Here is a 27,019-nt window from a genome sequence, read left to right on the forward strand (position 1 = left end):
CTTCCCAGGGGTTTACGTGTAGCTTCACATCTCTTCCCAACTGCCCTCCACCTCAGACATATAATTTCTAACATCTCTAAATAGGATTAATGGCTGACCCGTGGCTGCCAAGGCTTTAGAAATGCTGATGTCCCTTGGCATGACTTGATGGAGCATCTCTTGCCCCAATTTGTTTTTTTTTTTTCCTAAAACTTCTTCTAGTTCCTTACTTAATATTACTAATTTGTCATCTGTAGTGAATGAAGTGATCCCTGCATACTGTCAGGGTAGGATTTAGTGTACATTCCTCTTTTAAGCTGAAAGCTGTATTTCTTAAAGACATACCAATTCATAGCTGTATCTTATATATGAAGGAAAGTAATGTATGTGCTTTATAAATAGCATGGACCAGAAAGACTAGAAAGAAAAAGTTAAGCAAACAGCCTTGCAGTAAATAGCATTTGAAGGAGGGAATCACTGATCCTAGCTTGTGGGTGTCCCTGCCTTCCCCATGCTGGTGGAGCCTGCTGTTCCTCCAGGGTCTTGCTCACCCTTCCTATTGCTTTCCCTGCCATTTCCTACTTGGATCCAACTGCTTTCAGCTGTTTACTTTTTACTTTCAGCTATTTATTTCTTCTATTTATGTTGTCAGCAGCGGTCTAGGGCAGCAGCGTTCTCAGTGCGATGGAGAATGTTGTGCCCTGTCATCAATTAGCTGTTTTCTCAAATCATCACTGATTTCTACTGTCAGGGATTAGATGTTTGATTGGGTAATGAGGTCATCAGTTCTCTAAGATACAACTTGAATGAAGTAGCAAGTTACTTAGTTGAACAGCTGAAAAGCAGTTTACTAAGTCTAATCTTTTGCTAGATCTTGAAATACATTTCCAACTATTTTCCTTAACGTTTCTCCTGTATTTTCAAAATACATTTCACTTTTTTTTTCCCCCCAGATTTTCTGCATAATAAGATCTGAATTTGCTGGGGAAAGTTCCGTTTAGGAAGGACTTCTGCAAAAATCTCATAACTACTTTTACTTTATAAATAACAAAAATTAATTGGGAAATTATAATAAACCATATTTCTCTTCAGAATAAAATAGTTTTATTAAATGCTGGAAGGAAATAGTTTTGATTTTTTTTCTATCCACAATCTATCATAGTTAATAATGCAAATGCTTTCTCTGTGATGCTTCATTAAAATTCTTCCTGACTTGCGTAATCCCTCCCCATGGGGTTACTAAACTGTATTCTTGTAGAATTAGTTCCATCTTCTCAAGATATCTAATATGTGTAGAAGCTAGATAGATAGATAAAATCATCAAGAGTCATCAAGACCAAAAAGAATAAGCAAATAGATAGACCTCTGGTTTTCTTCATTGCAGTTGGGTTAATATTTATGGAACTAATGTTGCATGAACCCAACCGGCATAACTAGAAATAAGTTTTCATTGATTCTTAATACAGTGCTTGCTACTGCAAGCTTATTCCCTGAAAATTCTTTCAGCCTTACTAAGGCAAACTAATTTATATTCTTCTTTTCATGTATCTGTCTGTACCGGAGTCTGATGTGGGTTTCTTGTTTGTTTGGCGGTGACAGGGAGAGTAGGAAGAGAAGTATGGCCCTAACTCAAAAATAGTCAGAGGAAGCTGAATATCTCCATCATCTTTCTTCCTCTGACTCTTCAAATCTCTCCTTTTAGATGCACTTTCTTTCAGTCATTTCTCATGCCAAAAAGTAATGAAATATCAGTTAGTGTTCAGAAAAAAATATTTTTTTTTTTCCCCAGGAGTGCTTGCTGATGTCTTCTTGTGACAACAAGTAACTTAACAGCAGAAACTTTTGCAATCTAGTTCAGAACTGCAAGGTCTGCGTAAAGCAGTAGAGTCAGTAGAGTGACAGGTCTGGCAGGGTTTTAGCTGAGGTTATTAAAGCATTACAGAACCAGAAGCCTAGCTTTTCTCGTAAATAGTGCACCCATCTAAACTCTAAAGATACAGGAGACCTCACACATACACAAATATGTCTGCAACAAGCACGCAGCTATTGTATCCACAGGCAGATAGCTATAAACTTGCATCTTGGCTTTTGATAATAATGCTAACTTTACCAGAATACAGTAATTATCAGTGTTTAACAGTAAGGAAGTATACCGCCTCATGTCAGTGACTCCCTCCCCTTATCTGTTTTAAAGAAACTAGAATGCTTTATGGCTTGTGTTAGATACACAGAGATCTGAAGACAGCAAACCAAAGGGAGAATAAATACATACACAGACAGAGAGAGGAAAAAATTTAAGCAGCAGGCATGGCGAACAGCTAAATTGCAGGATCTTAAGGAGGATTTTGAATATCAGGTATATTGCCATATTTCACTGAATCACAGAATGACTGAGGTTGGAAGGGATCTCTTAAGATCATCTAGTCCAATCATCCCTGTTCAAGCAGGGTCAGCTAGAGCAGGTAATATTTGGTTAGTCTTGGTTATTGTCCAGGTAATTTGGGGGTTACCAGTCTCTAGGCTGTAATGACTCATTGAGCCGTGCACATTATCACAGTCTGTTCAACACTGTAGCACTCAATAGTGATATTGCTCAGAGTTCGTTTGCTTTCATATGACAAGTGTCCTTTGTCTCTTGACAAAAAAGCAATAAAAAATATAGGTGTTAGCTTGCATAGGAGAGCTAGCATTGGCTCTTTTCAGAATCTAGGTAAAAGCCATAAGCTCTCCCAGACGCAGAAGAGGTAAGAAAGTTAAAGTTGAGCCTTTTTTTCATGGAGAAAGGGAAGAGGGAGGTCAAAAGCTCAAAGGAGCCACATGAACATGAAGTACATTTGTTATTGTCTCTGCCAAAAATACAGAAGATGGAGGGTCCCTCTGGCAGTTGAGGTTGTTTCAGGTACCCAAGGGATCCAGGGCCTATAAATGTAGGACACAGATGTTCCAGCATCAGTTAGTTTTTTGGAAAGGAGGAGTAGCTTCAAATTTATCTCTTGCTTCTTTTCATCCTTGCCTGTAGCAGACAAGGTAAAGCAGGAGAGGCATCCTAGCAGAGGTTTGGGGTCACGGTTAACCTGTGAACTGCGCCGTTCTGACCTTCCATCACCAGCAATTCGAATTTCCCTGTTGACAAATGCAGCCTCTCCCATTAGGCTGATGGAAGCATCTCTGCAAGTACGTTATGATAAGTTCACGAAGACAGCACATCACTGCGCAGCGCTGATTTCTTTGACACAACTAATACTGCGAGCAGTCCATGTTTTAGCCAAGAAGGCACTCATTTAAAAAAGCTTGGAGGCACTCCAGAACCAGAATTTGAAATACTGAAGATACTCTCCTCAAGCTGAAGCCTGAAACCAGTCCCCAGTGATATGTGGTCACAACAAATTCTGTATCAATCTCTCTGGTATTGCCATAGAACACAAAGGCTCCTTCTGCTGTTTCTCCTTGTCTGGAAAGCTTCTCTTTTCCTCCACATTACCTGCATTTACTGTCAGTTAGAGAACAACCTTAATTTTCTCCAGGGCCTATCAAACTAATGGCATGTCCTTCAAGCAAAAGCAACTTGCCGTTACAGTTTAATAGTACCTTCACTCCCCCAGTATCTGCAGAATGAAAAGCAGTAAATGATCAAACAGAATGGTTTGCTCTGATTATCATCCCGATCCTCTGCTGAAGCAGCTGTGTAGCCCACGCTGCCTACAATAAATGGTTAAAAAAATTCCAGTAGCTTTTGAAATCAACATTTTAAATGATAAATAGGCTTTCTCCTTGAACAGCTGTGGAACTGTCTGCTGCTGATGTTCTTCAGAACATCCTTTCCCATGAGTGATGAGACTTTGGAATCTGCAGAAGATGTGTGGGCACTCTTGGCCCTCGTTACTGCTACCTCAAACCAAGTATAACAGAAAAACTAGATCTTTCGTAATGGATCTGGAGAACTATACCTTCCTGGTCAAGTTTATACTCTGCTCTTGACCCTCTTCAGAACTATTATCACAAGTTACGTTCAACAGAGAGAGAGGGTTTTTTTAGGTAGATTGTATAGAACTATTTCCTTCAGGATTCAAAGGAAAATATTTTTACTCTCCTTCTTCCCGATTTCAAGGAAAAAAAAAACAGACTTGTGCGGGATCACAGAGACTTCTCCAAGTAATTGGTTGCTGTAATACTTTCCTCAGATCATTTAGCTTGATCTAGTACTGTCAACTCATAAAAATCTTCTGTGAATCTGTGTGTACAAAAGACAGGAAATTTAATTGTATTGTACAAATGACAATTGCTGACAGTTTTCACTATTTCTGTTTACTACCTGAAGATGGCAAGACTTCTCATAGGTTACTTAGACTATTTCTTGGTTTTGGAGACTTTGACTAACTTGAAGCCAGGCTCAGTTTAAAGACCATCAAAGTGATTGCATTAGAATATTTGTGATGTTACCAAGCCACATCCACTGGAAGGCATAAGGGTTCACTTAGCTTCAGCATAAGCTGACTCAACAGCAGGCTTCAGCGCAGTCCCAGTTGCTGAAATTTCTAGAGCATCCGCATTGGTACTAACATGAAGATCGGCAAATCATGTAGAGAAAACAACTGTGCAAACTCCATTCAGATGATCTCAGAGGACCTCACTGCTCTTGAGACCAATCTGTCCAGAAGTGTTAGGACAAAAAAAGATGTCTCTTATTCTGCAGCAACGATGATTCTTCATATTGCTGGACACATCTGCCATAAAGCCCCCCGTCCTTCCTGGTGGTTCAGAGCCAATCATCTGGCCTTGCCGGGAACTCGGAGACCATCCCAAACTGTAAATTCCCATGACGGGAGTGTGAGGGTGTCTAAGGTCTGCACCGAGTCCCTTGTGCATGCTGCTCGAGCATGTATTCTGGGCTCTCATGTGGAGAGAGTATCTCAGCATACAACTTATTAAAAAAGTCACAGCCTCTGTAAGAGAATTTTATTCTTTCTACAGTTAAAACAGCCAGTAGTAACTTATATTTGCATGATTAAGTCAGTTTTGATAGCTGTTCCCACCACAAAAATAGTTATGCTTTTGTTTAAACAGAAGAGGAGCACAGAATGGAAAAATTGGCATATGATAGACTGAACTCCTCCAGGGGTTTTAATTTTCACATACTCTTAAACTCATGGAGCCTAACGAGCTTAACATTTTGGCGAGTTGCACAATTTGGAAATTTCAACAGTGAATGGGTTTTGGACAGAAAAAAAATGTTCTCACAAATATGAAAAGTGAACAGATGTTACTATTGGTGCTTCCAACGCCTACTGACAGAAAACATCTGCGTTGAACTTCCTGAATTTTAGGATCTTGAGAACACTCCCACACACCACCAAAAGCCATTTGAAAGCAATTGGGCTGGCGGATCGGCTTTCGGGTCTATGACTGAATGTTCTAATGCGAGCAGGTGCTGGTTGTTGTCTTGCCTTGAGGAGCCCAGCTAGCCAAGCAGCAACCTTACAGCTATCCGCCTCACTGTGTTATGCAAGTTTTTAGCATTTTGTGTGAACTGTGATTTTAAAAAAGGCATAAAAGCAATTGATCTTAATAGTATGGTGGTAATAAAATGAATGGAATGAATGGAAAGAATGAAACAAAGATTTTGGTGTAGATACAGCAGATTAGGAGAATTGCACTGCATTGTGTGGTGCCCTGGAAAGTGTCCGGCTTTTTTAATCCTGTCAAAACCCATGTTGAATGAACAGAATTTTCTTCCCTTTTGAAAACATACTCCCTGTGCTAAAAATGTGTGAGACATTCGCTGTCCCTCAAAACACTCAGTCAAACATTTAATAGGTACCATGACCAAAGTCTGCCCTTTTACATAAGCATGATACAGCAACTGTCACGGGGTAACTGGGAGTTCCCTGCTTCCTCCTGCTCCACACCCGTCGTCTTAATGTTTGTCTGGTTGTAAGAGCAAATTTGGCAAGATGGTTTTCCTCTCTGGTGAATTTTTGATTTGCTATCAAGCTAACATTCTCCATTTAATTAAATGGTAATTAATGTTTTTCAGGGATAAATCAATGTCATTTTAGTGTTCTGTAACACATCACTATCTCATCATCTCAACTTTAAGTTCACTCAAAGTAACATTTCTAAGTTACTTTAGTTAACTCTTAAAGACAGTACTTAGTTGGAACTCAGAGGGACAATATTTACATGTCAACGGAAGTATTTTTTTCTGGTTTTATAGTTGTCTTAGGTTGGTACTCTCAGTTTAACCTGCATAAAGTGAGTAGCTCCATCAATTGCGCTTCCACTCTCTACACTAACCCAAAGCATCTGTCCAGGTTGCACGGTGCCAGGCCAGCCCCAGCTCTGCAGGTTTCTGAGATCCGAAGATTTCCCCATGATTCCCTTATGTGTTGTCAGAGCCCCGTACCAGAATTTTAGCAGAGCCCAGTGTAGGCAGAAATTTTGTTATGCCCTGAATAAAGATGATAAAAACTGAACTAAGAAGCTGTATAGAAGCGCTGGTGTTTATGTGGCTCCTAGCAGCCTAAAAGAAACGTGTATCTGAGTAGCCAAAAAGGAAGAAAGGTAGGGGCCACATGATATACTTGGAATGAATGGATATGCTTTTGAGCACACAACATTATCATCTGATCACTTTTTTATGCTGAAACATTTCTAACTTCCAAGAAAATCCTATTTTGCACCACCAGTAGCAACAGTTTTGACATATACTGCCTGCCAAGTTTAGTAAATTTATTGCATTTATATCCAGCTCCTTTTTCATGCAGCATAATTTTCATGCTCAAGTTTATTTGAGTCTTAATCCTTACTGCTAAATCCACAATTCCAGGACTTGATCTTTTGGGGTGTTGCCTTCTTGAGCAGTTTAGATAGCAGTGATGTGGAGGTGAACATTTGAGCTGGGGACCTAAGCTCCTTTTATAGACAGTTAAGAAACAAACGCGGGCATGTTCAGGGTGCATTTGTTTGACCTAGTTTGAATATCTGCATTAGGATATATCATGCCATAAGATGTCACCCTCACCTGATGGGAGCTTTGGACGACTACAGTGCGTGTAGATAAATGTCTACGTCTGTTCAATAAATACAATCCTTAAACAAAAAGTGGTGCCTTTCAAGCCATTACAAGTTCTATCACATAATTCAGTAGAGCATGCTCACCAGATAGTATGTTTGCTGTTATATGTCTTAATTCTGATTCCAAATTTCCAAGCCAGTAAATTACCAAGAAATAATCCAGGATGTGAATTTATAGTCTGGCAACCACTACTCCACCTTTAGCGTGTGCATACACAGTGACCCTACCACAGCTTACTTCTCAGCGGCAGTGGGGTAAGAAACTTCATATTTACCACAAAGTAAGAACATGAATGTAGGCAGGCTCCGCAAACATCTGATGTGTTGCAAACTCAAACCCTAGCTCACGTACTGCCTCATCATTTCTTTGTGCAGCCATACTTGGGCAGAGATGCTGCTTTGAACTTTCAGAGCGATCCCCTTACTGAGTCTGCAAACAAAACCACTCTTCCCCTCTGCCCACCGCTTCCTTCCTTCCCACATCTTCTCCTTCTTCCTCTTCTCCTTTCCTCTACGCAATAACCTTTTGAAGACTTAGCAGGGAAATCCTCGTGAGATTTTGTCTAGACTTGCCCTTTCTGGTGTTTATCTTTGAGAGAGCATTGCCATGGTCCCAGTGTCATTCTTTCTGCAGCAGCTCTGCAAAGCACAGCAAGCATTTCTGACATATATTCCTATGTATTTTGTGACATGAAGAAAATTTTAACTGGTTCTTTTGAATGCTTGACCTACATTCCAGTGTATATTTTCTTTTACGCATGTTTTATCTTCTTGGGTGACATAGCAACTTTCTGGAAGATCACAAATTAGATCAAACCGTGGGAACAGAAAACAGTACAAAATTATTTCATTTACTGACTACAGAAAAGGGCTGTGGCTTCTGGTAAAGAGAACCCTTTCATAGTTCTTTTTTATGAAGATTTAATGTTTATTCCTTCCTTAATTAAAAAAAAAAAAAAAAAAAAGAAACCCTTCTGCAAGCTGAATCACTGCTCTGGAATTAATGTTAATGTCATTTGGTCACCGCTGTCCTGAGAGAAAATGTGGCATGTCCAGACAACGTAGTTGAAAGAGCAGCAAATTGTTACCATGCCACTAGGCTGAACTAGCCTCATTTGTCAGTTATTTTTAACTTAAAGTGAATTTTATAATTTTTTTGTTTACTTTTTGGTATAAATAAAAAAGCTTTTTAACAAATGAGAAGGAAAGTTTTTTCTGAGAAAACGAGCTGGAATGTGAAACTCAGCTAAATAACCTTCTCTGAAGTAGAGAAAGATAAATCAAAAATAGAAATAACCATTAGCTCTGTACTTTTTTTTTTGAAGCCTGCTGACTCTTTCAGTGCTACTCTGCGTTTAAGAATTGAATATCACATAGCCTAGGGGACTTGAGAAAGGTTTGCTTCATTTGCTTATCAATATTCAAGTTAGATCACAGTAGTCCATCCCTTCCTAATGCTGGTAACCATGTGGTGGCAGAAGCTAATGCCAGCCCTACAGTAAAATACAGCTTCAGAACATAACTTTGAAAAGATGCGGGCCTGTGACGTTAAATGTAAATTTAGCAACTCACTGGAGAAATAAAATAATAAGTGCTTCTCATTCCTCTTAGAAGACCAAGTCCTTCTACTGAACGAAATAAAGGGTGAACGACAAAACACGGGCACTTCAGGAAGCCGTGCTGCTCGGTTTCATGATTAATTTCATCCCATTTCATTTGCGCTTTCCCAGCTATCTCACTGCCAGACATTTTGCAGGAAACCTTCTGCTTGTGTTGCCTTAGACCTTGCACAAAGACAGTTTGACCCTACCTGAACTCCTTATCAGATTTCCTGAAGGTTGTAACATGCTCTGGAAACATGCACCTGTGGTGGTCCGCGCTGCGTGCGGCAGCAATGGCTGGTGCCATCTAGTGAGGAGCTTCTGAATGCTCACTGCAAATTGAGGTTGATCATCTGTCTTTTAGAAAATAGTCATTATTACAGACCCGAAGACACAGAAATAAAGTGACATGCTAATATGTTTAACAACCAAGCCTGCACAAACTTCAGGATTTTTTTTTTCTCCCAGATAATCTTTCTTTCCAGTGGCTAGCATAAGCTATGATTTGCCCTGTGTATTTGTATTTTCTACCATTCCGTGGATTGTTTTGACCTACTTTTCCCAGGTGGAATTGCAAAAACGTTTAAATCTTGTTATACAAAATTCTGAGTTGCTGAGGTGGATGGAACCATTCGAACTATGTTATCAATGTACGGCATAATGATGTATGGTGTAGAAATGTACCAGTCTCTTCTGCATCATGGTAAATGTTGTGCTTATTAGTGACTGAAGTTGTACCCAGCGAAGCTTTGAAAGCGAGGCATTTTAAACTTGGTTTATTCCAGTAACCACTGAGAAGTGTGGGTAAACAAAAATTTCATCTTAGTAGAGCTGACAGGAAAGGAAGACTACACATGTATCCCTGCCATGGAGAGATTGTGTAAAAATAACCAGTTAAGATCCACAGGGTCTTAAACTTGTTTTGGAATTGGTTCTGTAAATAGTCGGAGGGCGTTGTGCGATGAGCTCCCTGGAGATCTGTCCGTACTGGGCAGCCTGGGGCCGCCAGAAGCAGTGGCTGACTCCAAATGAACTAGTTGAGCTATGGCAGCAGGATGCTCCATGTGGTCTGCTTTTCTCTCAGCCTCTGCCCAAAGCTGTGCGACCCCATAGCTGAAGTGTTTCTGGCACAGCATGCGCTGCATGGAGCTGAAAACCCAAACCCTTCCCTTACATATTCCTCTCTAATATGTTCAATCCATAAACTCCTGGATATACACTCCGGGAGAAATGCCAGGTGATATAGAATCATTTAGGTTGGAAAAGACCTTTAAGATCATCAGGTCCAAAATATGCCTATCCCAGTCTGACTCAGCGTGCCGCAAGAGGGTTCTGGAGGTTGTTCCTTGTAGTTTATATTTTTGGGGGTAGGGGGAGCATGGGGTCATACATTTTTTAGTTGGGCTCAATGATTGCTTTAGTATGCCTATCTCCATGGAAGATGCCTCAGAGAATCCCAAATTCCCTACATTTACACCCCATTCTCCACATTTTGCCAGCGTTACATTGAAAAACTTTCCTGTTTCTTTCCTGTGTGCCTGCAGGGATGCCTTTTCCAGGGTTAGCACTTTTAATCAGCTCAGAAGTTGCTCATTTTCCTTATAACCGATTTTATTCCCGGGTGCGTTGCTCTCTGTTCAACTTGCTGGTCTCCCTGTAGTGGGACTGCATGGCAGTCCTTGCTGTCACGTCCTTTCCCCATCTGTTCTTACGGGGACCGTTCCAGGCTGAGCCCTCTTACAAAAAGTCCCAGCTCCCGCTTGTCCGTCACGGCCTGATCACCCTTCCCACAGGAAGTGAACTTGTCCTTTCACCAGTGACCTTTTTAAAATGTCAGGGCATTAACCTCCTTTCTTCTTGTCCACTATTAAATAAATAATGGCCTACAAGGATCGTTTTCGTGTGGGGAATACTGAATCATCACATTCCGTATACCAGAAGCAGTTGCAAAATGGAAGTCTGTAATGAAATGTGGAGAAATGGGCTCAATGACAGTGAAGCTCTGCAGTAATTCTGATTCTGTCTCCTCTTTATTACAAATCAACAGTTTTCTCATTTCTTTCCATCTCCACACTGGTAGGTGGATTTCTCAGCAATTCGTGATGATGTTCTTGTATTTTAAAACCTTTGGAGCAGGTACTGTCATTTATTGTATCTTTATTTGTATAGCACCTCAATAAGTTGCTCTCAAAATTAGCGCACCTTCCTCTACCAGTTTTGTTTCCACACTGTAAATTTAGCAGTAAATTAGAAGGAAGAAAGTATTGCAACATGACATCTCTTTCATTTGACTGATCCTAAAAGAACTGGAAATTACAGTTCAAGCTGCAAAACATGAACATTCAGTACAGATTTAAAAGTCTGTTCAGGATCTTCTTAAGTCCACTGGGACTTCATTGCAAAATGCAGTTATTAAACTCAATCACAACCCCAACAGCATTTTCTTTCATGCACGTCACTGGACAAGCGACAATGTATATACAACATTGCAAATATTTTCTGGGAAGATTTCCTCCAGGCTTCCTAAATTTCTGACCTTTGCTCCTCTCTGTAAATAGCTTTTGCACATGGCTGGGCCAGCCACATGAATTGTGCGAGACCTCTTCCAGTCAGCTGAAGTCACAGGAAGAGCGAAGCAGGGACTGCCTATTTAGAAGTGTATCCTGACATTGGGAGCTGTGTAATTCATCTGAACAGTCACGGGAGTTTTGTAGAAGAACAATCTTCTTGTTAGTCTTCAAGATATTTCATCAGCCCATTTTTTCCTTTTCGCGTACTCCCTCCAAGGTGCTGGCCATAGCATGCCACGCAGGCTTAGGAAAACCTCTTAGCACTGGCCTGTAAATCCAGTAGTGGGTGACATGGGGTAATGGTGCCATGCTCTGGATTCGGGAAGAGTTCCAGTTCACCCCAGCAAAATGGGAAGCCTTCTGCCAGAGAGCACCATGGGCCAGAGCACATTTCTGCATTGCTTTATCATTTAAGGAAAGGGAACACCAGAGGAAGTACTTTGTGTGTTGTCTAAAATATGATAGGGATAGCATGTTTCCCTAAGCTTGCCTTTTTTTTTTTTTTTTTTTTTTTTTTTGACCTGGAAATTTAATCCAGACACAATTTCACAGCTTTGGGGAATTTTCTAGGATTCCTGACCCTCCAGGAGAACAAGCAGAGCAGTACCATGCATGGCATGTTTCACACAGGGGAATTTGGGACTCTAATAATTGAGTCATGCCTTATTTGACTAAACCTTTCAAATTGATTGTCTTTGCTTAAATCTCCTCAATGACCTTTGCAAAAGAGAGAATGTTCTTAGGTCATTTGCTAATGAAAAAGGGACATAGTTGTTCAACAAAAGATCTGACATAAAGAAAGCAGAGTAAAAGCTGACAAGTCTGAGTTAGCAAAGGTTAACAAAGTTAATTCAGTTAACAAGCCAAGGTACTAACTGGCTGAAGAATTACACAAACGTTGTCATGATATTAAGTACTTTGCCAGCTCTAACTCTATCCTCATGCTAAACTGGTCTCAGAAGGATCAATTCTCTTCTCTTTATTGCAAATAATATTAAATAACCCGTATTCCCCAACAAACAAATGATCAGATAATTACCAGGAAAGCATGGGGAAGGGGCAGTGGCGTTGCCCAGCTCTCTTCCTTGTTTTCCATTCCTTGTTTACTTCTTCCTCCGCACCAGATAGGAAACGGGGACTGGGAGAGTGGTATTTGGTGTAAGAATTAGAGAGGTAACCATGTTCCATGTAACGCTGCCTTTGAAGTGTTGCAGCTCTGCATGGCCCCTGCAGAAAGCCAGGCACAGATCTCACAATTCTAAACATAACCCGCATTTTATCAGAAGTTACAATTAAATGTTCTACACGCATTCTGCCTGCAGCCTGCTGCCCGCAAAAGGGGTGTAGACGGGTACTAAAGAGATGGTTTGCATATCTCAGGTGGATGAGTAGCTTTTGGAATTTATTTGACTTCTTTTAGCTTTCAGGTACTTTAAAAATGAAGCAGCATTTTTGGTGTACAGAATCGGTGTTTTCCTTCCTTTGTGAAAACGACTGAAACATTTGTTTTCAGAACCTCTCAAAATCAAATTGAAACTGGAGCCAACTCAAATCTCTGCAACTGAATTTGAATAATTTTTCTGTGTTCTTTGCAGGTGAATGAGATACATTTTCATCCTTTTTAAAGGTTCCTCTCCAGATTTGGGTGTATAGGGAAGAACAAACTAGCTTAAGTATTTAATTTTTAAGGCTTTATAGTAAGATGGAAGTATTTTATATTGATATTTGCATAGGAATTGATACTGCTCTACAAAAAACGATAAAGAACACAGACTGTGCATTTTTTAAATGAATGAAATATCTATTATTTCCCTAAAAAGGTAGTTTCATGGTGTATGCTCATATGTACTCTCTCTTAATTCCTTTATACATAAATTTTGAGCCATAGTAGGTAAGAAGAGTCAAGAAAAAGTGACATCAGGAAAGACTTCTTTTTCCTGATCTTGGAGCTCACACTGATGAATATTGATTCAGATTTAAATCATTGTTCTAGTGCTTCTAATCAGCATCTTTCCATTTGAGTCAGGTAACTAAGAAAACTGTGTCTGCTGTGAATCTGTTTAGACAAGGATTGGCACCTCCATAGGATAACTTTTTGAGATTCACTGATTTTTAGAAAACTGAAAACTACTGATGTGGAGAAAGATGCATCTGTAATAACCAGCTGTGGCTGGCATATGGAAATGAACAGCCGCTTGTTCAGATGCATATGCCTCCTGCCAACACAAATCATATTATATTTTACATGTATTCATGTAACTTTTGTTATTTCTCTGTTAACTTTAGAAGACATTGGCCTTCTAGCACCTAATAATCCACATGAGCAGGCTTGGGTTAGAAGTATGGATGCTCTATAAAGTTGGGCTTGGTTGTAAGCAGAGGAGAGATTCTCTTTCATGCTGACAGCTCAAACACTTAAATCCATGGTGTCCTTTGGCAATGCTCCTAAACCATCAGTTTCGTCAAATTAATCATAACAGTATAGCAAAAGATCCATACTGTACGAGATCCATCCTGGTGGCTTGTCCTGAGGAACTCCATGTAATTCATTCTTCATACTGGCTCATTCCTAGTATTCTTCCAAGAAAAAAAATTGCACTGAGTTTTGTACTTTGTTTGGCTATGTCAGCTTCTCAGTATGGACTCATTTGGTATAATACAATAAGGTTTAAACTATAAAAACCGAATCCAACTGTTGTGACAGCCATTTTCCATGAAAGCAGTGTGGAAAATTGATTTGTTTTTAAAACTAGAAGTAATCTGTGTTTCAGTCATAGTGTTTGTTTTCGGGTTTGCGATATCAGGACTACTGTGGCCTAGATAAATGTTAATTATAGATAGATAGTTGACAATGAAGTTTTGAAAGTGTGTCACAAATGGGCCTATCCTTCAGTATGAAAATAAAATAAATTTTGCCTAATATCAATAAGGCATTGTTCAGTATCTTTACTATAACTTCCTGAATACAAAGAAATTAGGATATCTTCCGGTTCATTTCTTCAAGTCCCCACACTGCCCTCCTTCAGTCCTCCCACCTCAATGGCATTAAATGAAGTTGAACTATTATCCTTCTTGGACAGGGATTGCATTCATCTTCTAGCTCTTTCTTTCCAGGCATGGGCGAGACTGTAAGTATTTTATACTAAAACAAGGTGTTATTGTTTTATCAGCTCGTTTGTATAAATATATATCTGTTTGTTCATGTTTTGCTGTAATTCTTGCTTTGGGAGATATTGATGCTGCTGCAGACTGGTCTGTGAAAAATCTAATTGCATTTTAAGAATACTTTCATTAGAATCGGCTTAATTAGAATGTCTTGGTAAATGGTGCTTTGTGCCATTGAAGCATATTTCTCCAGAAAAGATTGCGGCCATTTATTATTAGTGTCATTAGTGCACTGACTACTGTAGAGCATGCAAAACATATGTGCCTTTAGTGACTCCACGTCTGGAATGGCTTTCAAATGCTTTGGTTCACCGATCTCAGACATATTGTCACGACCCATTACTTAAACCACCATTGTGTCATTTCCAAATGATTTTTTCCCCTGTTGAGCCTTGTAATGTTGGCAGTCAACAGGGGATTATTTTTAAATGGTGTTTGAAGTGGCCTGAAGAGCCAAACCAGCGCTGAAGGGAGAATGACAAGGGAGCCTTGCGTGCAACTCTTCAACCTGTGTGGATGCATGTGGGTCTAATAATTCTCAGGCTCCACTGCTAAATAGAAATATCATCCCCGAAGAGGCAGAAATTCCTGCCATTAAATATCAGACTCCAGTTGTAAGAAATAGGGCCACTAAGCAGATTTCACAGTTAAGCATATTTTACTTGCTTGGAGTGTAATTGATTATGTTGTAGGTCAGTGAGAATCACTCTTGAGAAGCCTTATTCCAAAGAAAACTCTTTTGTCATAGAGTAGCCATGAGTATTCAAGTAATGAATATTGATTTGTGTGTTAATTTCCATGTATTGATTTTGCCATGCACAATGTGGTCACTGTTGCTGGAGTTTCTCTGCGTGGTGTTTCCAGATGACATTCATCAAAGAGTCTGGCCTACTGAACGGAAGGAGATTCTGTGTTTATTTTCTCTTCAAGAGATCAGCTCCATTGCAGCAGTGATAACTAATCCAGCTTCATGCATCACAACTGTTCCTAAATAAATGCTTTTTTATTATTTTTATCAGGGCCAGCCAGGACTCCTTGGATCACAGGGGTTCACTGGACCACCAGGATTGATGGGGATCCCAGGCGTGCAAGGTCCCAAAGGTCACAAAGGTGAAAGAGGATATCCAGGAATAAGTGGACCCAAAGGAGAAGTGGTAACTTTTGAATATCAGGCGTTTTAGCTAATGAGCAAAACACTGGGCAGAACATCATTTTAATTGTGCTGTTTTACTCTAGGGGCAAAGAGGAGTCACTGGATTCCCCGGGGCAGATGGCATTCCTGTAAGTAGCCAGTTACCTCACCTTCAAGAAATCACCAACTGCAAATATTGCAGGCTAGTTTAAAGCCTTTGTACTTTAATTAAAATCGCTGGGTGAAATTCTGCATCAGCCATGCACACGCTTTTAAGCTAAGGACATTTGTTGAAGTGAGTGGAACTGCAGATACACAACAGAGAGCAGAATCTGTGCTCCCTCTCATTCCCTCAGATAATTAAGGTCCGTTTGCTTTGTCCTATGGAGAAATCCCCTTGTAAAGGGGACAAGAAAGGACGGAAATTTCCTGCGTCCCTGGAGGTTACCCAGCTAAGTATGTTCTTTCGTAGGAAAGAGCTGTGAGATTAAGTACTTCACATCTCTTAGGCTTGTGAGTGAAGGACACCAGTGGGTCATTTCTTAATTATTTCAGAGTTGCAAAGCACACAGAAAGACAAATGATTTTAAGAATACTAACCATATATATACTATACTATACTGTTAGTATAAAGCATTGAGCTTTATAGCTCATATGGCATGCTTGAGATGATAGTCTTAAAAAACTTACTGAACACTAAACAGTGTCAAACTTTGAACAAATTGACCAGGTCCATGAAACTGAAACATTCAAAGAGGAAAACCGGGTAAAGTTCACAGCACAGTATTTTCCCAGCTTACACTTCTTTGCATCTTGTGTCATAAAATAACAAAGAAATCTGAGTCACTGGAATCCCTGGACAGAGTTCCCAGGCTTGGGTTTCCTTTGTAGTGCTCCCTGACACCGGGGCCCCGCTCTGCAGCCCACGCATCCACATCCACTCTGCTTTCACCCTTTTTTGTTTCCAGAAGAGCTCCCTGTCGAGTTTCAGGGCTTTCTCTCTCACAATCTTCCTCCTCTCCCTCTTTCGCACTCTTAAAGGAAAAGCAGAAGACCCTCTTTCCCATTCCTATTAACACTTCTGAAGCCAAGGATCTTGTTCATCTCACCACGTTTTTTCTAAGCACTCTAACGTCCTGGGAAGGAGAGTAAATCGCTCCCCTGTGAAGCTCCGTGTTGCTATAGCTGGACCGCTTCTCTTACCTGAGCAAGCTTTCTTTTTTCGCCCTGCCTTCCCAGCCTCTGCACATTGTGTTGTGAGGGATAAGTACCTTCAGACAGTACTTGAACCTGCATGCTCATTGTGTCCTGTCCTCAAGCTCCCTTGCCCTTCCCACTCGCTTACATTCTCCGACCAGTTTACTCAGGCCGAGACAACACTGGCCATCGGAAGGCGGATAGATAGGTACATGTACGAACTGTAATGGCACCGTGCTAGGATGTGGGGCTGGAGGCCAAGAGAGGATGATGGCACACCTGAATCTCTTCTGGGGTGAGGAGTGCCAGTCTTGATGGAGCTAGGTAAGGACGTGGACAGACTTCTTTTTCTTCTAAGCAAGGGAACAGAAGCAATGAGAAAACTCTCGCTCTATATGGAGGAGAAGGGAGAAATGTTTTATGTTAGTTTCTGTTTTTTCTGACTGAGTTCGCTGGAAGAAAGAGGTGTTCAAGGGCAGATTTGCTTCTCATCAGCCTCAGTGCAAACCAGAAGCAACAGAAATTAGGGTGGATGTAGGTACAGCAATGGAAATCCAGTTTGAGACAGCAGTAACTTTTCAGAGGCTCCATGCAGAGGTTCTGCAGTGCCCCCGGCTCCCTTGCTTTGACCCCTGCTGTTTTCTTCCCATCTCCATACTTACAGCCTCATCACGACACTCAACCTAGCTCCAAAAGCATCTCTGACTTTTTTTCTGGCTTGGAAGCTGTTCAAAGCCAGCGAGGAACCTTTCTTCCCACTCTTCCAGTGTGAAGCACTGAAATGCTTAACAATCCCAGTTCTTGGTGGCTCCCTGCGCAGCAGCCTCATCTGGCTTAGTTCTCTAACAGAGCCTGCATTGAATATAGCTTTCTTACCCTTTCTGAAAGGTCCTTCACTACTCATTTTTTTCATGCTGTCTGGGGCATCTGGTTCAAGCTGCAGCTATATTAAAAAAAGGCACTGTCTGTTTCTGTCTTTGAAAATCATAGTTTCCCATGGATCCAAGCCTTGGGCTTAATGTGAGAATGTCTAAATACTGTGTGACTACAGGAAAAGGAAAACTAGAAACAGATGGATAGATAAACACTTTTTTTTTTCCTCAACAGGGTCATCCAGGGCAGCCAGGATCAAGGGGGAAACCGGGTCATGATGGCTGTAACGGGACAGTAGGTGACCCTGGTGACTCGGGAAGTCCCGGACTCTCTGGTTTCCCTGGTACCATTGTAAGTAGCTGGCAGTAAGTGAGTACCTGAAGCTAAGATCGTTACTGAAGTGAGTTTCATTCACGTGTGTGTTGGAAGTGAATGGGACATCTCTTAATGGAGCTCCCTTTTGGCCCAGCCGAGCATCCATGCGGGCTTACTGTGGACACGCTGCACTACGCTTAGTGATTAAATTGCAGCCAGGGCTGGGAGGTCTGCCCAGAGCTATACCTGTCACGTAGCTCTTGCGGAGAGATTGCTTCAGGAAAACTTGTACAGCTTTATCCAACAGCAATAAAAGAAGATTAAACTCACAATTCCCGATAAAAGTAACGTTTTCTTTCCCTGCCCCATGGTCAAAGTATTGGATTTCCATGGCACGATACGTAGAATCGTGCTGAGGTGAGCAGTGGGGCTCCTGGATTTACCAGGGCACATGTCAGCCCTGGGGAGCTGCAGCCGCTGCTCTAGCTCGGAGGTGCGACCCTGTAGTATCACTCCTGGGTAATGGGGGTTCTTCCCTCGGAATCAGAAACTCATTCTTTTGTGTACTGTGAGGGTTTACGCTTGCTTTTAAACCATGAATTTCCAGAGCTAGGCATAGTCTCTGCCTCTAAACAGCAGTATGCATATACTCATGGAAACCCCAACAAATATTTTTCATTACTCTCAGCTGTTTATGTGTTAACATATATGATATGAAAGCTTACTTCTGTTATTTTTTTGGTCACCTCCAGGGAGTCCAAGGACCAAAGGGCCAGAAGGGGGAGCCCTACGTACTGCCACCGGACATCGCAGGCCGATACAGGGTACGTCTGTAACTCCTGTGAGTTATTCATGCTCAGTACTGGTTTACAAGGAGATGATGGAGAGTTAATTTTTCTTACACTCTGATGGACACGTCCCAAGAGGCCCACTTCGATTCTGTGTAGGCGTTGCAAGGCAGCTTCTGCTTTCTTTCGTTACAGCAAAGTCTATCTGATATCCAGGGGAAAAAAAAAATCTCCATTCAGTTATTTGCAAGGAATTCCAGCCTACAGGTGGATTGCAGAGGCACTGGAGATGTTGTAGTTCAAGTATTACTCTCTTTATTCAACAACTACCTTTGTATCATGCATGGCAAAAGCATTCCTTTGCCATAGTTTTGTCCATTGAATGATTCTGTTTAACATTAGCATCCTTTCTGTATAATTTTCATGCAGGGGTTTGGTGGACTTGGGATAAAATATGCTTCAATATATTATTTAGTTATTTAGTAAACCCCAAGGATTCCTATGGGTGTTTTTGCTGTATCTAATCCTTAAAACTTGTTTTGTAATCACTCGTAGTTTTTCTTTTATATATAGTCTTGTACAATTTGAAGGTATCAGATAAAGATAAGGGGTTACATATGCTGTTAGAGTATAAATTGTGACGAATTTATGTACAAAGATACATTTGAGCTGTACTCAGCACAGAAGGGATCTGCTGAAATTGTTTATGTATATTTTGTGCCAGTGATGAGTGCCAAAATAGGTTTTTCTGTTGACATATTTGCAAGTTGCCTGTATTTTTTAATGGAATCTTCTTTTCCTTTCAGAAACTATTTAAAAATCTGCACTTGTTAGTAATTAGGAATGATTAAGGCATGATTAAGTAATGATGAAGAATTGCTCAAGTATGTTGTGGCCAAGGATGGATACTGACACCTGTATCCATTTCAGAAAGTACTTGGTTCCACAAATTATTCTGTTAACTAAACTCAAATTAACTAGATAGTTAGGATGCTATTCAAAATGATTAAAGGTGTCTGGACTGAATACCACATTATTTATGGGTATTGGAAGGTCTTTGCACTAGAACATTTTTGGATCCAATTTCCAAAAACATTTCAACATGTACTGCAGTTAAAATATGTGGTCACTGAAAACAGTATGTTCCAAATGCTTTTAGTGACTCAGAAGAGAATCAAAATGATTCAGTAATTCCCATGCAACTCATGAAAAATGAGCTTGTACATTTCAGCTAAGGTTATAGCCCTAATTAAGCCACTGGTTAGATGAGATTTTTCAAAAAAGAATTAAACGTGGTCTGTTGTCCATTTCAGCCTTGTAGTTTGGATCCTTAACTTCCCTAGCCAACTTTGTACCCTCCTCCTGCATTGCGTGCAACTATATTATATATAGAAAGTACAATATCCATGTGGCCCACATTCGGTTATCTCAACACCTGTATTGAATGCATCTGTATGTAAGGGTTTGTATAGCATTGTGTGCTATGATTAGGTTTTGGAATGAGAAAAAAATTAATGAGTGAGAAAAAGATTTTATTCCATTTTGTATATAGTATTTATTGCATTTTTTACTTCTTTGTTTTTTTAGGGGGAACCTGGGGATCCAGGATTCAATGGTTTTCCAGTAAGTAGTATTACAACGAATGTGATAAAGTGTCAATGGTAACTGATATCAGAACAACATTAATTGATGGTTGGGGTTTTTTTTTTATTTAAAGGGACCTCCGGGTACGCTGGGTATTCAAGGACCTGTTGGTCCAAGAGGAGAGCGAGGAAGACCAGTAAGTATATTTAAAATATGTTCTGTAGGGGATTAACCTAACAGAAGAATCATCTCAGTAAGTTTCATTACGTTGGACTGTAACCTAGCAAATGGATAGAAAAAACAGGTTAGAAATAGCAAGTAGGCGTCCTTGGATGCAAAACCTTTTAAAAGGCGTTGGAAGACACTGATTCTACAAGGATGAATATTGCAAAAATAGGTATACTTTCTTTCACCCTGTATTGCCAGAGGCTTTTGATTTATATTGTATTTCTTTAACCTCCTTTAAAGAGTCTTGTTTGTAAAGATAATTGAATGCAATCCAGTCTACATCCCCCCACACTGAGTTATCAAAGATATCAGGTCCTAAATATGTTATCTTTTCTGCTCATAAAAGATATGTATATTAGCTCTCCACACTTCCCACAGGAGATTGAATAGATAACATTCTTCATTAGTATTTCGAATACAGTTTTATTTTTAAACTATTTTTCAGTCATTTTTTTCCAAAATCAACATTTACAGCATTCATGTTGACAACTGTTGCTGAATAGTTCTTTGGGAAGATTGTGTTCTCTCCAGATACCATTTTCTACATTTCTTATTACCATGGTTAATAGTTTTGTGAGTGAGAAGCAGATGTTCAAATTCAATATATTTCATTTTCTTTAGCCTTGCTTTATTTTCCTGTAAGACAACTTTATAACATTTGCTTTTTTGTTTGTTTTTCATTTGTTTTGACGAAATTCACTTCAGACCTGGTCTACATCACTGACTTAGGGAAGAAAAAAAAATAATAATTCAGTGCTTCTTACACACAGCCTCCACAGCCGTTTGCAGGGATACCCTACCCCCCCCCCCCCCAAAAAAAAAAATAAGTCTAAGACTAAATAGGTTTAAAAGGCACACTAAGCCTTTCCAAAGTTAATTTTCTGCAGTGCCTGTTTTATCATCTGGACTAAGCTTCACCTTGTCTTTCTCCTCTGGTCCTCCTGGAGGGAAAATCTCCTCAGTCCTTTACTTACTCTAGAGTGAGCCCACAAAGTTCATGAGCTTCACACAGGAGCTCAGCCTGCAATGACTCATATTCCCAATGCACTGTCTTGGATGTTAGGAGTGCTATGAACCACACATTTTTCTGAGCCCCATGACTGCATCCCTCTGGTTGCCATCTTAATAACATCTCTTTTGAACACTTTTCCAGAGTAGGTGGTTCCCCACCATCTCCAGCTCTTAACAGAATATGTTTTTTATACATTTACCATTTCTAAAGCAGTGGCTTATCTGTGAGAGGGACCTGGGAGCATTTCCCAGGTCTGAGTTTGCATCATTCCTCTTCCCTAAGTCCTAGATCCCACATGAAGGCAAGTGTGGCTCCCCTAAGCCCCTGCAGGGCCTCCAGGCAGCGGGATGCCCCGCACAGTGCATCTGCCCATTAGGCAGCAGCTCACAGACTACTTGACTAACCAAAACCGATTCAAAACTAATTTTTTCAGAAGTCATCAATTGTTTATGCACGCAAAGATACATAGCAAGGCAGAGATGTATAGCAAGCTCAGGTTCCACCTGAATGTTGTTATGTTTTCTTTGTGAGTTGGACTTGATTTTGCATAACCCAGTTACATCCCCTTCGGGGCTCAGTAGGTGGATGGTTCGATCTACAGCTCACTCTCTTTTCTATGCCTCTTATGTACCATCTTCCTCTCTGAACAGCTCATGCTTCTTATTCACCCCTCCCCTTTCCCGCATTTGACAGAGTTTTTGATATGTAAAGCCCTTTGGAGCCTGTTAACTACCATAGCTGACTGAAGCAAGGCAGGTTGTATCTCCAATTGATGGCTTTCCTACTGCTCTTCTTGTAAGACTCTGGCAGCATTTTTTCCTGTTACAGTTTCATTTCCCACCATCTTCCTTTGATTTCATTCTGTACAATACCAAATAGGTAATCTGAGATGCATATGATAGTTCAGCTCCCTTTACAGACCGATGCAGTACAAAGACACAGTCCAGTGAAGCACTTAAAGACGTCCTTAGCTTTAGGTATGAGCTTAAAATGTTAGTAAGTCAGGATCTAAAAGCACAAGTTCTTATTACTTGAAATAAAAATGGGATTTCATTAGGTCTAAGCTGGGAGACTGTTACTCTGTTATGAAAAATTACGATGTGACTTAGGAGGGTATTTTTCAGAACAGTAAGCACAGCTGATACAGTGAGGATAGCACACTGAATGCTGAGGAATACACTGCCTTGTAAATATATACTTATATTTCAGACATAAAGGAACTGACCTCCTGCTTGCATTGATTAGAAAGCAGCAACTATCTTACTCTCCTCTATTGTGTTTCCCCAGGGACCACCAGGGCCCCCAGGACCACCAGGACCACAAGTAAGTCTTTGTGCCAGAGTTGTTTACGTTGATTTTGTGTCGCTAAGGTTTATCCAAGACCCACTTGAAGGCAGTAAAATAAAGAATCCCAGGCTGCAGCAAAGTCTGTGTAGCACAAGACCTTCTGTGTTGGCGGCATACCACGAGAAGTTAATCTTACACTGGGATCGCCTACCCTGAAAAGATTAAACCAGTTCTAGAGCCAGATTTAATTTGCTGCTGTAGTCACAGTAGCTTCCCATGAACAGAGAATCCTTGCTGCCTTTACAATATTCAATTATATCTAAGCGGAAAAAATATATGAGTTCATTGTTCCAGCCCACTTAAGCATTTTTATTTAACGTTCCATGCTATTAAAAAACTTGCAAAAGAAATGCTTGATCTTTTCACGACATTGCTCAGTGAATGACTCAAAGTCTGTTGTAAGAAGCACTGGTAGCATGAGATTTTAATTACAGTTGTCTTTCTTAATGTTTAGGTCTATAAAAATACTTTTAAATCTATAAAGATACTTTGAGGTAAACCTAGACTATTATTTGATTGCAGTTCTTCAGTGGTGTCCTACAGACTTGTAAGCCTGAAAAGCCCTTTAACCATATTTAAATTTGAATTTTACATCAGAAAACTGAGTCATACACTTAGTAAATCTTGACCTATTGTTTTTGCAGGGCAACAGGGGCCTTGGCTTCTATGGAGAAAAAGGTGAACAGGTAAAGGAAAACTAATGAATTAATATCACTGCTAAAGGACAGGTTGGTTTTATTTGCTATTTATAAAGGAACCTATTTTAAATACTCTCTTAATTTGCAATCGTGTTACATAATTATAAGAGAAAAACAAACAAGTATAGCTTTGAAAGTAATGACAGTCTCCATAAGGAGTGTCATAGCTGAACTAACTTCTACGTGTCTAGGTCTAACTGTACCCTCATTTACACCAACACGAATCAGAGGTAACACTTCTGAATTTTATAGAGCCAGACCACTTTATATAAAGCAATAATCTTTACTGTCATTCTGGAAACGTACAGGACAAGAGCAAGTATTGCTGTATGTTAATCCCAGCACAAAATAAATTTGTCTTGCCATGAATTTATTCAGAGGTTTAGAACCATACTCCTAGCAGGGGCAAATCTGCGTTGGTCCTTTTGTTGCGGTTCCTTAGGCCCTGTGCTGATCAACAGCTTGACAAGGTATTATAACTGTTAGTAAATGTACCCTTATGCTTTTCCTGCAGGGCCCCCCAGGTCCTCCAGGTCCACCTGGGCTTCCTACAAGAGAACTGATGGGTGTGTCCCCTGACAAATACAAGGTAACTACAAGGTATTTTGCCAAAATACACGAGGAACTAAGAGCTCTGCAGTACCAGAACTAAAATATCGTACAAATGTGCTTCTACATATAGTACTTAGAAGTCTTTAGTGTATCAAAAGAGAAATCTTCTACTTTCCCATAGCTTGGATCATGAAGTATTTATTGAAAGTATGGTGGCTGAAGTCATTCAGAAAGCACTTCTCACAGACTAGAGGTGCCCTAGGCAAACTTGTTCTTTTTGTGTAAGTATGGAACTACTGGCCATCACACACATCTTCTCATTTTACAAGCAGAAATACCTGCTGAGAGATAATATCTTATTTTTCATAATAGTGAGTGAAATTTTCTTCCTGTAAAAGAAGCACACCTTTAGGGAAGCTGAATTACTGTGTTTGTTTATATAACGTATCTATATATGGTGCAGATATTTGTATACTTACAATTAAGGCTTGTTCGTACATATTGGGGAAATGCTCAACAGCAAGATGCAGTTTATTCTCATCTATTGCTTCTTGCTGGGAGCAGAGGTGCTCATATCCTTATGCGTATATTCTGCACCAGGCACCAACCCCCAGACCAGTAGGTTTTCATCCCAGATTTGACGTTAGAAAGTTCACATGGGTCATGCAATTTCTGCAGTAAGATAAGTAAATTGGTATGATACTGAAAAATCTAAAAATGCTTTTGACAGTCTGCAGTCTGCATTAAGTAGCATACATGTTGGGATTTCCATGACTAAGCAGAGATGTTTGTATATGAGCTACTTATCTGGAGAGCCCTTGCATTCAATGCAGATACTGTCAATATAGTGAGTAGACTTTAGGCTATGATTTTTCTCATCCTAACAGGAACTGTTACTTTTGATCAGGCAATTCATAAATAATCAGTAGGTAAAAATGGGAGAATGTGCATTTATTTATAGGCATTACTCAGGCACTCACCACCCAGACATCTCATGAACAAGCCTGGAAACAACCTGAGGTGTTCACATTCCTAGAAACCTTTTCAGAAAAATATTAAAATATGTTTTAAAAAAAGCAACTTTAAAAACTTCTTATGAAACCATGCATTTCATATGACAAGTGTATGAATAAAGAATAACACAAGAGTGGTGTTTTTTCTCTTGATAAACACTCGTCACTTTGTGTTGTAGAAAACTTATTGAAATGTAAATGGGAATGCTTAATATATCTGAATACTTTTTCTTTATTGTTAGGGTGAAAGAGGAGAACCTGGACAAAAAGGGGAAGCTGGAATTCCAGTAAGTCAAGTGGAGAAGAACAAATAATAATACAGGAGTTAATACTGATGCATTCTTCATTGAAATGATGCAATATAGATACGGAGCAACATAAGCAGAGACACCAGTTCTGATGCTTTAGAAAAACTGAACAATATGACATGTAATGACTCAATAGTGCAATCAGTCAATCTCTCACTGGTTTACCGAAATAAGATTTTCCCTCACACATTTTTTAATTTTAGCTTTAACTATTAATAAATCTCTTTACTGCTGCTGATCTGCTGATCTATGTTTAAAAATTCCACTAAATTTCATTAAATAAGTATGTATGGAAATTTTCTCAATCCTTTTCAGCGTAGTCTCCAGCACATGCAGACTTTTGGTCTCATTGGTCATTAAGTCTGTTGAGTAAGTGGACAGTAATCCCATGTGTTGCTGTATCATTTAGAGCTGTCAACCAGGCTTGACTGAATGTGGTTTAGTTAACTCACAGGCAACCTCTAGACTGTCTAAATAGCTTTGCCATTGAGTGGTTCCTTTTTACTTCCCCGAGTGGTTTAAAATACAGTCTTTACCAATTAGGGATGCCTCACTGAGCATTTTTCAGAGCTTTATTTTCTCAAATAGTCTGGTCAGCTTCTCCACAAGGTTATGGGAGAAGGTCGCACTATGAGCCCTGATGCCCTCTGTGTGCAGTTGCCAGCCAGTTCTCCAGCTGTTGGTCAGATTTTACACATGTAGAGTTTTGTTGACTACATTAGGAAAACTGTAGATTTTATGCTGATGTAGCTGAAGAGGATATGTGTTTCTCCCTTCTTTTTTTTTTTATAGTAGGATGGATAGCAGCATGCCTATGTTTGCCAAGTAGCTCTCTGAAGCTACAGTTTGGGCATAAGCTGAGCTGCTTAATTGGTTGTATAGCTGAACAATTGCTTTGGCTCTTCTTCAGAGTTGCAGCCACAGAAGAAAGAAAGGAGGAGGAGATGATAGGAGGGAAACCCTGTCCTCTCCCTAATGGCCTGCTCCTGCTATTGTAATGAAACAAGCATGCTACACTTAATTTTAAGCACAACAGTTCTTTCACATGCAGCTATTATTAGATCTTCCATGTGTTAGAATGATGTTTTCTTCCTGTTTAGCTTCCATTAAACAGTGTAACAATTTTTTTGCACATAATGAAGAAATATGTTGAACTGACTTGTAATGTTTCCTAGGGGGTACTTCTCTATGCTCCTGAAAGAGGGGAAGAAGGGGTAATGGGCTTCCCAGGACAAAGGGTGAGTCACTCATTAAAGGTAAAATTCACCCAGCTGAATGTGCAAATCCAAGCTGAGAGTTTGCCTTCAGGAACAAAACACAGATTAACTAACTATGGAAATGATAGTTCTTCAGCGCACCGCGTTGTGGCCAGCCCTGAACTGCCTGATACAGGAAAGTGAAAAGGCCATTTTGAAATGGTAGTGGGAGGAGGGCCCCAGAGGACTCACAAGCATGCCTATACCATCATCGGGAAACCTTGTGTATCTCTTACCTAAAGCTGTGCTCACTAGCCGCAGGTACTGTCCTGGTCCTCAGCACAGACTGTATTTCACTGTTCCCACCTTAGCTCTCTTCAGACCATG

The 27,019-nt window shown here is 40.1% G+C and overlaps 1 protein-coding gene across 1 annotated transcript in view; it reads left to right on the forward strand.

Moving 5' to 3' along the window:
* COL4A2 (collagen type IV alpha 2 chain) overlaps positions 1–27,019 on the forward strand; it is a 145,866-nt gene that overhangs the window by 76,863 nt on the left and 41,984 nt on the right. The window contains exons 5-15 of the mRNA XM_082332636.1: positions 15,409–15,543; positions 15,626–15,670; positions 17,826–17,942; positions 18,659–18,730; positions 20,282–20,317; positions 20,412–20,474; positions 22,806–22,841; positions 23,510–23,551; positions 24,078–24,152; positions 25,371–25,415; positions 26,612–26,674. Of these exons, the coding sequence (XP_082188762.1) occupies positions 15,409–15,543; positions 15,626–15,670; positions 17,826–17,942; positions 18,659–18,730; positions 20,282–20,317; positions 20,412–20,474; positions 22,806–22,841; positions 23,510–23,551; positions 24,078–24,152; positions 25,371–25,415; positions 26,612–26,674 (729 nt within the window). The remainder of the gene's footprint in view (positions 1–15,408; positions 15,544–15,625; positions 15,671–17,825; positions 17,943–18,658; positions 18,731–20,281; positions 20,318–20,411; positions 20,475–22,805; positions 22,842–23,509; positions 23,552–24,077; positions 24,153–25,370; positions 25,416–26,611; positions 26,675–27,019) is intronic.

This window comes from Platalea leucorodia, assembly GCF_965183815.1.
Source record: "Platalea leucorodia genome assembly, chromosome: 2".
In the NCBI taxonomy this organism is placed as follows: Eukaryota; Metazoa; Chordata; class Aves; order Pelecaniformes; family Threskiornithidae; genus Platalea; species Platalea leucorodia.